This window comes from Chiloscyllium punctatum, chromosome 21 (assembly GCF_047496795.1).
Source record: "Chiloscyllium punctatum isolate Juve2018m chromosome 21, sChiPun1.3, whole genome shotgun sequence".
NCBI lineage: Eukaryota > Metazoa > Chordata > Chondrichthyes > Orectolobiformes > Hemiscylliidae > Chiloscyllium > Chiloscyllium punctatum.
This window is the reverse complement of record NC_092759.1, coordinates 1,065,033-1,080,709: the sequence shown is the minus strand read 5'-3', so window position 1 is coordinate 1,080,709 and position 15,677 is coordinate 1,065,033. Positions and strand designations below refer to the sequence as shown.

The 15,677-nt window shown below is 45.1% G+C and overlaps 1 protein-coding gene across 1 annotated transcript in view; it reads right to left on the bottom strand.

Moving 5' to 3' along the window:
• Positions 1-456: 456 nt before the first annotated feature.
• Positions 457-15,677, bottom strand: part of alox12 (arachidonate 12-lipoxygenase) — a 29,806-nt gene continuing 14,585 nt past the window's right edge. The window contains exons 8-14 of the mRNA XM_072591419.1: positions 15,102-15,305; positions 14,852-14,938; positions 12,134-12,303; positions 7,354-7,475; positions 3,141-3,241; positions 1,688-1,858; positions 457-989 (exon numbers count right to left, since the gene is read on the bottom strand). Of these exons, the coding sequence (XP_072447520.1) occupies positions 810-989; positions 1,688-1,858; positions 3,141-3,241; positions 7,354-7,475; positions 12,134-12,303; positions 14,852-14,938; positions 15,102-15,305 (1,035 nt within the window). The 3' untranslated portion in view covers positions 457-809. The remainder of the gene's footprint in view (positions 990-1,687; positions 1,859-3,140; positions 3,242-7,353; positions 7,476-12,133; positions 12,304-14,851; positions 14,939-15,101; positions 15,306-15,677) is intronic.

Here is a 15,677-nt window from a genome sequence, read left to right as displayed (position 1 = left end):
GACAAGAAAGGCTTTTCTATTCCATTGTGTTCAGAGGATGAAAAGGGGAGTAAATGGTGGGTGTTAATGGTGGCTTGGGGAAGTGGAGGTAAGGGACTTCGCTGCCTGTGGGTTCAGTTGCAGCTAAAACAGCCCAAGGCTTCTCCCCGGCACCCAAGGAAGGGACAAGTGGAGGTGACACTGAATGTCCAGACTACAATAAAACCACCAACAATACCCTGAGGTGCACATCACCGCAGCCACTGCGGGTAACGCCCACTTTCCATTCGAGCGAACACCCTCAGGTTCTGTAGAGAGACTCGCACCATAAACTGGGAGGCTTTGCTGAGTGCTTGGTATCGCTGCCTATTGCAACTACCTCTATTCCTGGATTGATTTATGAGCAATGCATTCATCCCTGTGATCCACCGCCTTCCTTTGCCTGTTGGAAAGCGAAAACAGACTCCCTACCCAATGTTTGATTGTCAGTCAAGTATCATTTTATTCCAAGTTTTGAATCATTTTATGCATAGTAAAGTGTTAAAAGAAAATGACAAACACAAGAGCTTTCTTTAATACCAATATCACCTCAGGGTCACGTAGGGCAGTGTCCTGGAAATTAATTGTCAATGTCTGGAGGTTCCACACCAATCCTGGAGGGTTGGAAACCTCACCAAATGAGCAGATAGTTTCCCACAGAGCAGGAGGGGTTGTGCTGGGAAGTGAAATTCCCCATCCAGCCTTCTCCCGAGGGTGTATAATATTCTATTTAATGTTGGCTTGATTCTGATCAGTCCTGGTCAGACTGCAAAGGAGCTGTAAGTGAAGACTCAGATGCTGATGCTGTTCTCGACTTTGGACGGTTGCAGGTACTCGTATGACAGAAGCAATCCTTTGTTACGCTCCAGAATTCGCTTCTCAATCTGCACCAGATCTTTCTGAAACTCTGCGATGATTTGCTTGGCCGTTTCCTCTGTAAAGTATTCCTCATCAAAACAGCCCAGTAATATCTGAAATAAATATTATTTTATTTTTAAAAATGCGAAGCGTGCTAGAGTCATTTGTAAGACAATGCCTCTTCACTTTCACTTGTCCACCCATTGTGTGTGTGAGAGAGCATGTGTGCGCACGTGTGTGTGAGAGACAAAGACAAAGAGTGCGTATGAGAGTGTGTGCTAGTATGTTTCTGTGTGAGTGTGTATTTCTGTGTAACTGTGTGAGTGTTTGAGAGAGTGTGTGTGACTGTGAGTGAGTGTGTAAGAGCAAATATATGTGTTTGAATGTGTACATGTGAGAGAATGCAAGTATATGTATGTGTGTGTGTGTGTGTGTGTATCTGAGTATATCTGTATGTATGTAAGGTTGTATATGTCTATGTGTAAGAATGTGTTTGTATGTGTATCTTTGTGTGTGTTAGTATCTGCATGTGTGTATGCTTGTGTGTCGGTATGTGTCTGTGTGCGTCTGTGCATGTATGTTAGTTTCTGTGTGCCCATTAGCATCTGTATGTGTGAATGTTAGTATTTGTATGTGTGTATGTCTCTACCTGTACATGTCTGTGTGTTGTGTGTATGTGCACCTGTGTGTTAATATATGTGTGTGTGTGTGTGTGTGTGTGTGAGATGCAGGCAGCATACATCCACACAACACTCCTGTGACTGTTTACGTTAGGAGACCTCACTTTCAGGAGGACTGATCACTGGCTCACCTTGTTGGGAAGTGGTCTGCCCAGGTGCCAGGTGAATGCCATCTGCACAGCAGACTGACTCATGTCTGGCAAAGTTTCCATGAGGTTCTCAATTGAAATGTTGTTCTTTCTGACTGGGGGAGGTTGTCTCATTGTACAGGGGCTGTTTGGTACCCAACACGACCAATCGTACTGCCAAGAGAAGGAGGTCAAAGATCAAGGGTCATAGAGAAAGGTACATGCATCAATAGATATGGTTTGTTTGCCCAAAACAATGAAAGATTTTGGTATTAGGAGTGGAAATGCTGTTTCCTTATGTTGGTGAATCAGTAACAAGGGGAATATCAGTTTAACTTGAACAGAGATGGGTAAGTTCTCAGAGAGTTCTTACACTTTTCAGATATGAAATGCCTGGCCAGGTTGAGAATTAGAATCCTGAGTTGGCCACTTTGAGAGAGCACGCACAGGCTGGATGGGCCAAAGCACCTCCCTCTGCGTTGTAACTTTCGCTGGTTCTGTACCAGCAGCAAGGAAGGATGTCAGGACACAGCTTAGCAAAAGTTCCCTCGTCTCTTTGCCTCCCATCCCACCTGACCTCACCCACTTTCAAAAAAGAATAGGATGTACATTTAGGTATCCTTTTTCACAGCCACCGGATGTCTGAAAGTAGTCCACAGCCAATTAAGTAGATTTTGTTTTGAAGAGCAGCCAATGCTGCAATATAGGAAAGGCAACATCCAAGATGTGTGCAGCAAGGTCCCAGACACAGCATCACGGTAATGATATCTATTTGTGACATCGACTGTGGGATGGATGTTGACCCAGTACACGGGGAGAACCTCCCTGTTCTCCTTCAAAACAGTAGCCGCTGGATCTACTCTACCCACTCAAGTAGGCAGCTGGGGCCTTGGTTTAACAGGTCATCTGAAAGGCAGCCCTTTTGGACAGTGCTGTACTCCCCCAGTATGACACAGAGGGCTCAAGCCCAAGAGTGGGATTTGAATGTGCAACAGGGTGGTACAGTGGTTCAGTTCCAGCCTCCGGCAACTGTCTGTGTGGAGTTTGTAAATTCTCCCTGTGACTGCGTAGGTTTCCTCTGGGTGCTCCGGTTTCTTCCCACAATCAAAAGATGTGCAAGTTAGGGTGGATTGGCCATGCTATATTGCCCGCAGTGTTCGGGGATGTTCAGGCTAGGTGTGTTAGCCATGGGGATTGGTTAGGATGCTCTTTGGAGGGTTGATCCAGACTCAATGGGCTGAATGGTCTCTTTCAGTAACATAGGGATTCCAATATTGTGAGACAGAGGCTTGTGTGCTGCCCAGTGAGCTGTAAATGACACATGTCCTATCTCTAGACTCTTACCCACCCCCACAACCTTCCCTGGTCAGTACCCACACCCTACCTCACGTGTTCCACACTCATCCCACTTGGGTCAACTTGAATGAATGAAACAAAGATGGCGGCGAGTCCTTACCTGCCCATTATTTACTGCAGCATGTTGAGCAGAGCAGGTGAAGATCACCATGGTGAGGAACTTGCACATCTCTTCTCGGGTGCGAAGGGCCGGCAGGATTCCTGAAAGGACCCCACGAAAAGTTCAATTAGTCTAACAGAACATGAAGTCAGAGTAGAGGAGACACAAGGGTTTCACTTAAGGTATGCCACTGTTGCAAAGGCCCTTTGTTTTGCTTTCCTTGGTCAATTGGAAGGTAGGGGGCTGGTTAGTTCAGTTGGCTGGTTTATGATCTGGTGTAACACCAACAGATCAGGGTTCCTCCCTTGTACCAGCTGAGATCACCATGAAAGCGGTGCGGTCTCAACTTCACCTGAAGTCTGATAGACCCTCAGATCGAATGAAAGAGTATTCTCTGGGACTGTGATAATATTTGCTTTCATGGAGAGTGGAAGCAAGTTCAGTTTACCCAACTCTTTTTTGCAAACTTCCCATCAGCCACGCTATCAACATACCCGCCCCTTCCCCCCTCCCTTGTGGACTTATCCAGCTCCCCTTTGAATATACCTTTGCTATTTGCCTCAACCACTCATTTTGGTACCAAACTTTACTGTCTGGATTAAGCAGTTTCCTTAGTTTCCCTTCAGACATGGGTTGGTGTGTGCTCAAAGAACGACCTGTGCTCAAAACACCCACCCCACGATTTTCTACCTTCCTTTGAGGCCTCCAAGATCTGCTCCAATTTTGGTCTGCTTCACTTCACTATTGGCAGCCACGTCTTCTGCTGCCTGGTCCCTAAACTTGGTGATTCCCTACTACATGGTCTACAATTTGCTCTTTCTTCCTTGAAATTGTTCCTGAAGACTCACCTCGTTGACCAAGCTGTCAAACACCTCTCCTTTATAACTCATTATGTAGAGGTGCCAGTGTTGGACTGGGGTGGACAAAGTTAAAAATCCCACAACACCAGGTTATAGTCCAACAGGTTTATTTGGAAGCACTAGCTTTCGGAGGGCCGCTCCTTCATCAGGTGGTTGTAGTGCATGTGATGATCTTATACTCCTGATGAAGGAGCAGCGCTCCAAAAGCTAGTGCTTCGAAATAAACCTGTTGGACTATAACCTGGTGTTGTGGGAAGTTAAAAATCACACAACATCAGGTTATAGTCCAACAGGTTTAATTGGAAGCACACTAGCTTTCGGAGCGACGCTCCTTCATCAGGTGATTGGCGGCATCTCCAAATCATGACTACTATCGACACCACTAACCGTCGGCTTAAAGTGGAGAGGATCTCCAAGAAGATAAAATAACCTGGTGTTGTGTGATGTTTAACTTTGTACACCCCGGTCCAACACCGGCATCTCCGAATCATGGTGTTGTGGGATTTTTAACTTTATAGCTCATTGTGTGTCTTGGAGTCAAGTTTGGTTTTAATGAGTCTCCTGGTGCAAGAGATGGTTTAATATATATTTTTCTGCATCTTCAAGTGCAATGTCTTCCACTTTGGGGGTTCGTGGGGAGTTGGTGGAATTATTTCCCAAATTGATTGTCAGCTTGTTGAACTGAGAGTCCTAAACACTCAACCCATGGGCAGTGGGGCACCTTGTGAGTCTTGAACCAGATGTTTCTTACCCAGGGCCAGGAGCATGACCCATTTCTCCACAAGACCTCAGTGTGAGATATTAAAAGGTGCTATATAAATGTGAATTGATTGTTTATTATTAGATTAACAGAATTTTTTATTATTCAGTGGAAGTCCTTTACAAACAAGGTTCATATAGCAAGAACTCACTTTAGCAGAGGGGATCTCATGACTTCAAAAGGAGGAAAATCTTTATTTAAATCTCCATTTTGCTCCTTGAACTGAGGAATTTTCTTGTCAATGTGGCCCACGTTTAATTGGTGCAGCTAGAGTTCAATCTGACTATAACCGGGCGACCACAGACTCTTCGGCCCAACTCATCCATGCCGACAAAGTTACCCAAACTAACCCAGTCCATGTGTAACCCAGTCCATGTGTAACCCAGTCCATGTGTAACCCAGTCCATGTGTAACCCAGTCCATGTGTAACCCAGTCCAGCTCTAACATGGTTTCACTTTTTGGAACCCAACTTCGAAATTATAATGAACTTCCACTGTATTTGGCAATGTCAATCTTCTTGAAATTGTCCTGTTTAATCTGGGAGACTGATATTCAAACATCCACCACGCCCATGACAGAGCTGAGGACAAATCTCCCACATGCCAATGGTTGCACACGCCTTATCCATCTTCCATCATCACCTGAATAGTCATTCTTAAGATAGGAGCAAAACGGGTGACCGTGCACAGATTGTTCAGCCACAGTTAACTCCAAAAGCAAACAGGCATCACCTGGAATAGTAAACGTGACTGATTTTTCTCTGTTGAGAGTGTGGTGCATGGAAAAGCACAGCAGGTCAGGCAGCATCCGAGGAGCAGCAGAATCGACATTTCGGGCATAAGCCTTTCATCAGGAATCTATCATCAGGAATCTCGATTCTGACATCTGGCATCTGCAGTCCTCACTTTCTCCTGATATTTTTCTCTTCCAATTAAGGGCGGCACGGTGGCACAGTGGTTAGCACTGCTGCCTCACAGCGCCTGAGACCCGGGTTCAATTCCCGCCTCAGGCGACTGACTGTGTGGAGTTTGCACGTTCTCCCCGTGTCTGCGTGGGTTTCCTCCGGGTGCTCCGGTTTCCTCCCACAGTCCAAAGATGTGCAGGCCAGGTGAATTGGCCATGCTAAATTGCCCATAGTGTTAGGTAAGGGGTAATGCAGATGCAGATGTAGGGGTATGGGTGGATTACGCTTCGGCGGGGCGGTGTGGACTTGTTGGGCCGAAGGGCCTGTTTCCACACTGTAAGTAATCTAATCTAATCTAATCTTATCCCCTTGCTAAAATATTCTGGCCACGTGAATTGCTTATGGAACTCTCCCAGTTGAACATATTCTAGAGACTAAAATGGAAACCTACTCTAAATGGGCACATTTAACAATTTTGGGGAACTGACAAAGCTGTAATGTTCAATGGTTTAATTGATCTGTTTTTGATTGTGTTAAACTGATTAAACCTGGTGTAGCCTGTCAAAGCTAATGTACACAAAAAGCTTCTAAAAAGACGTGAGAAGCCCAAGCTGAGAAACGTGCAGAAATTCTGAGAGTGCTGTGATATTTTAAAGCACTCCAAATAAATCTATTGTAGAGTTATACTGGTGTCTTTGCTGCATTGTCCTGAGGTAAATCAGATATTTAAAATGAAAAACAAACCAATGAATTAGAATCTTTACAACGTGGAAACAGGTCATTTTTTCCCTCAAATCCACACTGACCCTCCAAAGACATCCCACCACCTTCCCATCCCTGGACACTATAGTATAACCAATCCACCTAACTTGTAATTCCCTAGACACTATAGCTTGGTCAATCCACCCAAAGCTGCACAGGACTATGGAAGGAAACAGGAGCACCTGGAGGAAACCCACGCAGACACCGGGAGAATGTGCAAACTCCACACAGACAGTCGCCCAAGGCTGGAATCGAACCTGGGTCCCTGGCACCAGGAGGCAGCAGTGCTAACCACTGAGCCACCGTGCTGCCCCAATTAAAATCCACACCCTAACTATTCTACAAATCAGACTGATCATAGGATCATAACACTTCTACAATGCAGAAGTAGGCCATTTGGCCCATTGAGTCTATATCAACCCTCTGAAGAGCATCCCATCAAAGCCCAGCTCCCCCCACCATTTTGTGCAATCCCATATTTAACATGTCTAATCCACCCAATGTGCACATCCCTGAACACTACAGACAACTACAGTACAGCCAACCCACCCTAACCTGCACATCTTTGGACTGTGGGAGGCAACTGGAGGAGCCGGAGGAAACCCACCAGGAGAACAAGAAAACTCCACACAGTCGCCTGAGGCTAGAATCAAGCCCAGGTTCCTGACATCGTGAGGGAACAGTGAATGTGTTTTTATCACATATACACAATACTAGAAGATTTTAACCAGACAGTTACTACCCTTTTAAATTGCATCTCAGATCCAAATTTGAGATTTAAATTCATAATTAACAGAGTAATCATTTCAGTACCATAGACTACTTATTTCCCCCATCTTGCTATCTGCTGGTCCACATGGAGCTTTTGTACTTCCTCACTCTATATCCTCTTCCCAATTATTCCTCAAACAGTTGTTTTCAGTTACCAATTCCTGGAAGCTCCTGAAATCCGTCCTGTGCCAGATCTTTAATCCAAGCCTGTAGTTCGGTGTCCTGAAGAACGTCCTGGTCGGTTTTGTAGTAGAGCTCTGTAATGCCTTTGACGTACCTGGGGATCAAAATGGGTATTAAATATAGTTTTCTCTTGCTCAATGTTGGCGCTTTGAGGGATAGAGGGCCTACAAAGCCCTCCATAGCGAACAAGAGATTTCCTGGAACCTGCAATCATGGATATTGCAATGATTGTAACAAGATCAGCCAGCAGGACCTCATAGAATGAGTGTTCCCTGACTGGGGCTATTAATCTGGTCCAAGCAGGGAGCCTTGGCTGACAGATATAAACAGGAGTGTCAGAGTCTCTGAGGGAGTTGGATCAGTGTCAAAGGATGACTCGGTGACAGGATACTGGTCTCTGCAGAGTTATAGCGAGTTTTGAGAATTCCTAGAAGCATGGCATTCCAACCGGACCTCTATCAACAAACACAGAGTTAGACCCCATCTACCACCCCCTGAGAAAAGGAACTGGAAGTGACTTCACCACAGGAAATGACATCACCAACCCAAAGAAACCCAAACATATAAATAGAAAGCCGGAATTTTCAGCATTGCTTCGCCTGAGGCCCACTGAAGAGGTTACCTAGTAGGGTCACAAAACGTCTGGAAATGAACCTTACACCCAAAATCTGCAGAGTTATTTCAGCCATTTCAACACGGAATTTAACTACTTGTAGAAGTGGCACCCAGTCTTCACATGGTACCACTAGCCAACGAGGTTTCAAAATAAGCTTTTTTTGGGTGGCAAATGTTTTGAAATTTTCTTGGAGGGCTTCTTTCTGATTTTCAGGGGCTGTATTTTGGTTTTCCGGGGCTCTTTTTCCATTCTCACTGACTCATTTCAGAAACTGATTCAGTCACACAGCAACAATACTGTCTGTATTTATGTTGATGAATGGGGTGTTTAGGCTCAAATAAAGACTGAATAAGAATAACCTATTAATTTTCACATTCATTATTGATACTCCATCACACATGGAGCCATGGTACACAAGGATAACATTAGTTTCCCAGAGAGCACAGTATTTGTCATGGTGCAGGACACAGGCATAGGTTAAGGTTGCTTCTAACACAGAAAACATATTTTCCATAGACGAGTGAGGGCACAGATGTGTTTCCATCACATATACACAATGCTAGAAGATTTTAACCAGGCATTTCCTACTCTTTTTTAGGGCAGCACGGTGGCACAGTGGTTAGCACTGCTGCCTCACAGCACCAGAGACCTGGGTTCAATTCCCGCCTCAGGCGACTGACTGTGTGGAGTTTGCACGTTCTCCCCGTGTCTGCGTGGGTTTCCTCCGGGTGCTCTGGTTTCCTCCCACAGTCCAAAAGATGTGCAGGTCAGGTGAATTGGCCATGCTAAATTGCCTGTAGTGTTAGGTAGGGGTATGGGTGGGTTGAGCTTCGGCGGGGCGGTGTGGACTTGTTGGGCCGAAGGGCCTGTTTCCACACTGTAAGTAATCTAATCTAATCTTTTAAACTGCATCTCAGAGCCAAATCTCAGATTTAAATTCATAATTAACAGTGTGATTATTACAGTAGCGTGGACTACTTATTTCCCCTTACAGTAGCTCTGAGAATTTTGCACTTTCAAGCTGGAGATTCCATATTCAATTGCAAGGCATTCATTACCTGTGCATCTTCATGGTTTCCTGGCTCCCAGTTAGCTGCTTGTTCTATTGTTAACAGGTTTTAACTGTCCAGTCCTCTTCAGAGCTTTCACTCAACTTCTTGCAGCCTCCCTCTTCCTACTTGCAGCCCCTTCCACCCTCACTTTGTAGCCTCTCCCTGCCCTAGCAAGCTCCGTTTCCCCATTTTCGGCCTCCATCTCCCCACCCTACACTTTGCAGCCTCTTCCTGCCTTCCAACCCCGCCATACTAAATTGCCCCTAGTGTTCAGAGATGTGTAGGCTAAGTGCAAATTTTGGGGAAATATAGAGCAATAGCATTGGGGAATGGGTCTGGTTGGGTTACTCTCTGGAGGGTCGGTGTGCACTTGTTGGGCCAAATGGCTTATTTCCACACTGTAGGGATTCTATGATTCTATGACCCCATCTTATCTTGGGATCTGTTCCTTCCCCAGTTGGCCACTTTCAGCTGCCTCCTCTGCGCTCCAACATCCCCTGCAAAAAGGCACCAAAACCCCTAATAAAACACACGCCCAATCCCTCCTAGAATCATGGAATCCCTACTGGGGAAACAGCCAGTCAGCCCAACAAATCCACACTGACATTCCAAAGAGTAACCTACTCAAACACATGCCTCTACATTTACCTCAACTAATGCACCTAACCTACCCATCCCTGAACGCTATGAGCAATTTAGCATGGCCAATTCACCTAATCTGCACATCTTTGGACTGTGGGAGGAAACCAGAGCACCTGGAGGAAACCTACCGCAGACACAGAGAGAATGTGCAAACTCCACACAAACAGCCGCACAAGGCTGGAATCAAACCCAGATCCCTAGCGCTGTGAGGTAGCAGTGCTAACCACTGAGCCACCATTCCTCTTGAGTGATAGCAAAAGGCCACAAACCCCCCCTCTGCCTTGGCAAGCCCCTTATGGCCACCAATTCCTGTCCTGCCTGCTCGTTGTTTCTCTTCTTCTCCAGTGTTGGCTGCTGGTGGGGCACAGGAGCCTGTGATTGGAGGAGGAATTCCTCATTGATTCTGTCGATCCTACTTACAGGACTGACCTTTCTCTGAAGGGTCATCTCTGTGATTGATTCTCCTCCCTTTTTCCCCATATCCTTCCCAAGAGGATAGCCAAGAAGGTCCAGTGATCAGACCAGTGATTGATAGAGAAGGAGCCTGCTCAACCCATTCGGTGTCTGACGGCTTGTTTGAAGAACTATCTAACTACTCCTATCTTCTTTTCTGGCTCTGCAGATTATAATCAATGTTTCTGAATTATATTCTGAAAAATTTGGCTGTAACATTTAGGCTATGTTCTCTAGCTGTTGACTCGACACCCAAAAGAAATAGTTCTTTTCCCCTCTATCTACACATCAGTTCCCCTTAATTTATTGTGTTGTAAGAGGTGCCCACAGCTGACACTTGATTCAGCTAGTATCTCCTATGGGTAGAATTCCCCTTTTTGTAATTCTAGTCTAGCTGCTCTTTGTAGAATTGAATGGTGATGGTTTAACCTCTAATACACTTCCAAAACAATGCAGGTATTGGAGGAACAAAAGTGTTTACGACATAATCATAAGATAACAGGTTACATTATGTTATGACTGGTTTGACTACATTAGCACTAGATTAAGAGATATTGTTACCACCTAATAGATAGTAATTCAACCTATGATAAATGATTGTAGAAGAAAATACTTGATAAACAACATAGAACAAATTATTAGCAGCACCTCCCAGAGGTAATCATTTATGTCTCAGTATGTAGGAGCAATGTAAAGGCTTCATGTGAACCCTTTCAGGCCCTATGCCTTATGCAACATCTTGAACGATTAACAAGACTGAGAAGGAGGCAAGATTGCAGTTGCAGTAATGCGCACTTATCAAGAACCTGTGATCGCATTCTGATGTTAAAGTCGGGGAATAAATGTATGGTTCTGGTAATTCAGGATTAAGCAACTTTCTACCTACATCAGCATCAAATCCCTTCACCACCAACACACAGCGGCAAGCATATATACCATGCACTAAAGGAACTCTCTCATGCTCCTTTGAAATGGTCTTGGAGGGCTTCGGTTTGATCGACAGGGACTGTAATTGGGTTCTCCAGGGCTCCTTTTCCATTCTCATTTCCGAAACTGATTCAGTCATATAACAACAATACGGTCCGTATTTATGTTGACAACTGAGGTGTTTGGGCTCATATAGAGGCAGAATAAAAATAAGTTATCGATTTTCTCGTTAACTATTGGTACTCCATCATACACAGAGCCATGATACACAATGGAAAGCATTTGTTTCCCAGATACCACAGTATTTACAATGGAACAGGACAACAGAACAAAAGTTCTTTTCAAAATAACCAACATTCACTGCTAATACAGAAAGCCGTCAAGGCCACAGCGAATGTGTTTCCATCACATATGGAAAATGCTAGAAGATTTTAACCAGACAGTTATTATCCTTTCAAACTGCATCTCCGATCCAAGTCTCAGATTTCAATGCTTAATTAACAGAGTGATCATTACAATAGCATACACTACTTATTTCCCCATACAGTAATGATTCAAACTCCTCACAGTACTCTGGAACAGGCCTCACCAACATCCTGTACAAGCTCAACATGACATCCCAATTCCTATACTCAATTGTCTTTGAAACTTTCTATTTGCCCCATTCCCCCACAACCCCCGCATCCGCCATCCACTGTGAATGGACTCCTTGGCACATTCAGCCGAACATTCCAAACCCACGATCTCGACCATCTAGAAGGACAAGGGCAGCGGATACATGGGAATACCACCCCCTTCACATTCCTCTCCAAGCAACACCCAATCCTGATCTTTGCAAGTACGTTGGCCATTCCTATATTGTTGTTGAATCAAAACCCTTGGTAGCCCTGTCCCAAAGGCATTATGGGTGAATCAACACCACTGCATGGGCTGCAACAATTCAAGAAGGCAGCTCATTGGTAACCACTCACGGGCAACGGACATTAGCCTTGTCAGCATACACTTCCCGTCAATAAAAGCAAATTAAAGAATCCAGCTCCCTGATTCTTCGCAGGAACTTACTTATTAATTGCAAACCAGAGTTGGAGGCCATCCTCTTGATAATAGTATTCCTTTAACCCTTCAGTCCCTCGTTCCTTCAGGTTGTCTGGCAGACACATGGCCTGATAGGTGAACAATTGCATCCCTTTTTGTGCAATGACATCCTGACCAATGCCTCCTGAGGCAACCACCTTGAGAACAGAAATGAACAAAGGTATAGTGTCAGTTTCCCTATTCCTGCATTTATATGCACTGGTACAGAGCTTTCCAAACAGGGAGTTGCCACCCCACTAAAATACTGGGGTTGCCAGCTCTCAGACACCAGTGGTTACCAAGGAGCATAGAGTCATAGAGTCCAAGTGAATAGCCAAGGTCTTTTCCCCAGGGTAGGGTAGTCCAAAACTAGAGGGCAGAGGACTAGGGTGAGAGGGGAAAGATTTAAAAAGGTAACTTTTTCACACAGAGGGTGGTGGGTGTATGGAACAAGCTGCCAGAAGAAGTGGTGAAGGCTGGTACAATTGCAACATTTAAAAGATATTTGAACGGGTACATGAATTGGATGGGTTTATAAACCAGGAAGGGCCTATGCCCGAAATGTCGATTCTCCTGCTCCTCAGATGCTGCCTGACTGGCTGTGCTTCTGCAGCACCACACTCTCAACCCTTGGGTAGTGTTAAAATACAGACAGACCTCGGGGTTCAGGTACATAATTCTTTGAAATTTGTGTCACATAGAGACAGGGCGGTTAAGAAGGTGTTCAGCACGTGCTTGCATTCATTACTCAGTCCTTTTTGAGTATATGAATTGGGACATCATGTTAAGGTTGGACAGGACATTGGCGAGGCCACTTTTACAGTACTATGTTTAGTTCTTATTTCTACTGTTATAGAAAGGATACATTAATCTGGTGAGGATTCAGAATAGATTTGCCAGTGTTGGCGGGTAATGAAGGTTTGAGTTACAAAGAAAGGCTGGATAGGCTGGCACTTTTTCACTGGAGCGTAGGAGGTTGAAGGGGTGACCTTATAGAGGTTTATAAAATCATCAGGGATATAGATAAGGTGAATGGCTGGTGTCTTTTCCCTAGGGTAGGGGATTTCAAGATGAGGGGGCATATTTCTAAAGGTGAGAGGAAAAAGATTTTAAAAAGACTGTACAGGACATGGGTGAGGGCACTGTTGGAATATTGTGTGCAATTCTGGTCTCCTTCCTATCGGAAAGGTGTTGTGAAACTTGACAGGGCTCAGAAAAGATTTACAAGGATGTTGCCAGGGTTGGAGGATTTGAGCTACAGGGAGAGGCTGAACAGGCTGGGGCTGTTTTCCCTGGAGCGTCGGAGGCTGAGGGGTGACCTTATAGAGGTTTATAAAATCATGAGGGGCATGGATAATATAAATAGACAAAGTCATTTCCCTGGGGTTGGGGAGTCCAGAACTAGAGGGCATAGGTTTAGGATGAGAGGGGAAAGATATAAAAGAGACCTAAGGGGCAACTTCTTCATGCAGAGGGTGGTATGTGTATGGAATGAGCTGCCAAAGGAAGTGGTGAAGGCTAGTACAATTGCAACATTTAAAAGGCATCTGGCTGGGTATATGAACAGGAAGGGTTTGAAGGGATACGGGCCGGGTGCAGCCAGGTGGGACTAGAATAGGATTGGATATCTGGTCAGCATGGACAGACTGGACCAAAGGGTCTGTCTCCGTCCTGTACATCTCGATGACTCTAAGACTCTAAGACATGAGGTGTAATTTCTTTTAGAATGGTTCATGTGTGGAATAAACTTCCAGAGGAAGTGATGGTTGCAGGTACAGTTACAATGTTTAAAAGACATTTGGATAAGTACATGAATAAGAAATGTTTGGAGGGATATGGGCCAAGTTGAGGCAGGTGGGACTAGTTTAGGTGGGGATTACGTTCGGCATGGACTGGTTGGACCCAAGGGTCTGTATGCTGTATGACTCTATGCTTAAATGCCTCATTCAACACGGGGAGGTATGGTGGTTGAGTTGTCATGGTAACTTCTCGTACTCCAGAACACCAGGTTAATGTTCTCAGGCATGAGCTTGTATCCCATTGTGGCAGATAGTGAAATTTGAATCAAGTTTTGAAAACCTGAATTTAAAAAGCAATTCTTGCCTAAATGACTCAAAAAACCCTTGGTAAAATCATCTGAATCACTGATGTCCTTCAGAGAAAGAAATTTGCTGGCCTTACCCAGTCTGGCCTACATGTCCCTCCAGACCCACAGCCAATGTGTCGACCTTAATTGCTCTCTGGGTCTTTAGGGATGAACAATTAATTCTGGCCTAGTCAGACACCCACATCCCATGAGTGTGAAAAACATTTTGAGAAATAAGATCATCTTGAAACAGAAGTTGGAAGATGACAAGGTGCATGGATAACAATTTAACACACAGTGTTCTGTGGAGCAGTTTCCTTATTTCCAAGCCATAATGAATCGTCAAGATGACAAGGGTCGTGTGCATTGCTGGAGGTCTGCAATGATCTTGAGCTTGCCTTCCAACACTCACAAAGAGAAAAAGCCATTCTCCTGTCCAACAGAAACATTTGACCCAAGCTTCACTCAATGTCAGTGGTTGAGTTTTTGATCGGAGTCTGTCAAGTGGTTGAGCCCAGTAAAAGGTTTATGTTGCTATCGTTGCTAGCATGATTAAAGGGGGATTAAAAGAAGGACCCACTGCACATTTTGAAGATGAGAAGAGAGAAGGGATGACTCACCCTGGCAATAACACCGTCCTCGCCCAGGAGGTCACTTCTGGCCCGGGTGTTTATCTCCAGTGTGTACCTCGTGTGTGGGGTGAGGAGCTGAAAACAGAGAGAAGACATCAATAATGTCACAAAGCCAATTTAATCCTCACAGACTTTGCTTCCGACAGCGAGCGCCCCCCCCCCCAAGTAGATCCCTGGTCACGGAAGGTTTTGTGGAGTACCGAGAGTGTGTCACGGCAATCTCCCACCTTCCCCTTACCTTGAAAATGGGGTGCACGGCAGGCAGCTGTCTCAGGGTGGCAATGCAAAACGTCTCCCCCAGCAAGTGGGTCCCGCACAGGTGGTAGACTATCTGGTGCACCTGGAATTCGGAACTCCGCACCCAAATCTTCGCCAAGAGCCAGGCATTCTCAGGATCCGTGGGCAGGAAGATGGGGTTATCGCTTCCTGGGACTTGGTGGAGCTGTGAATGTGGAGTTGGTTGAGAAGTAAGGATATGTGGCAGGCTGAGCTAGGTTTATATGGCCAATCCCCCCCAAAACTGGCCAATAGGAGCCTTTCTCAACACCACCTGATGTTGCCGATTCATATAACTCTTTCCCTAACCATCAATTCGTACAGTCTCTCTCTTCAGTCCCTTCTACTGTCTTTTCTCACATTCTTTCATTCTCTCTTTCATGTGGCTTGTCTCTCTCTCTCTCTCTCTCCCACACCTTTCTAGCTCACTCTTTTCCCGCCATCTCTGATTGTATATCTCTTTCACTTTCTCTCTTCCACTTTCTTTCTCGCCCTGATTTTTCTGTCATTCTAGATTGCTCAAGTTCTCTCTTCCCCT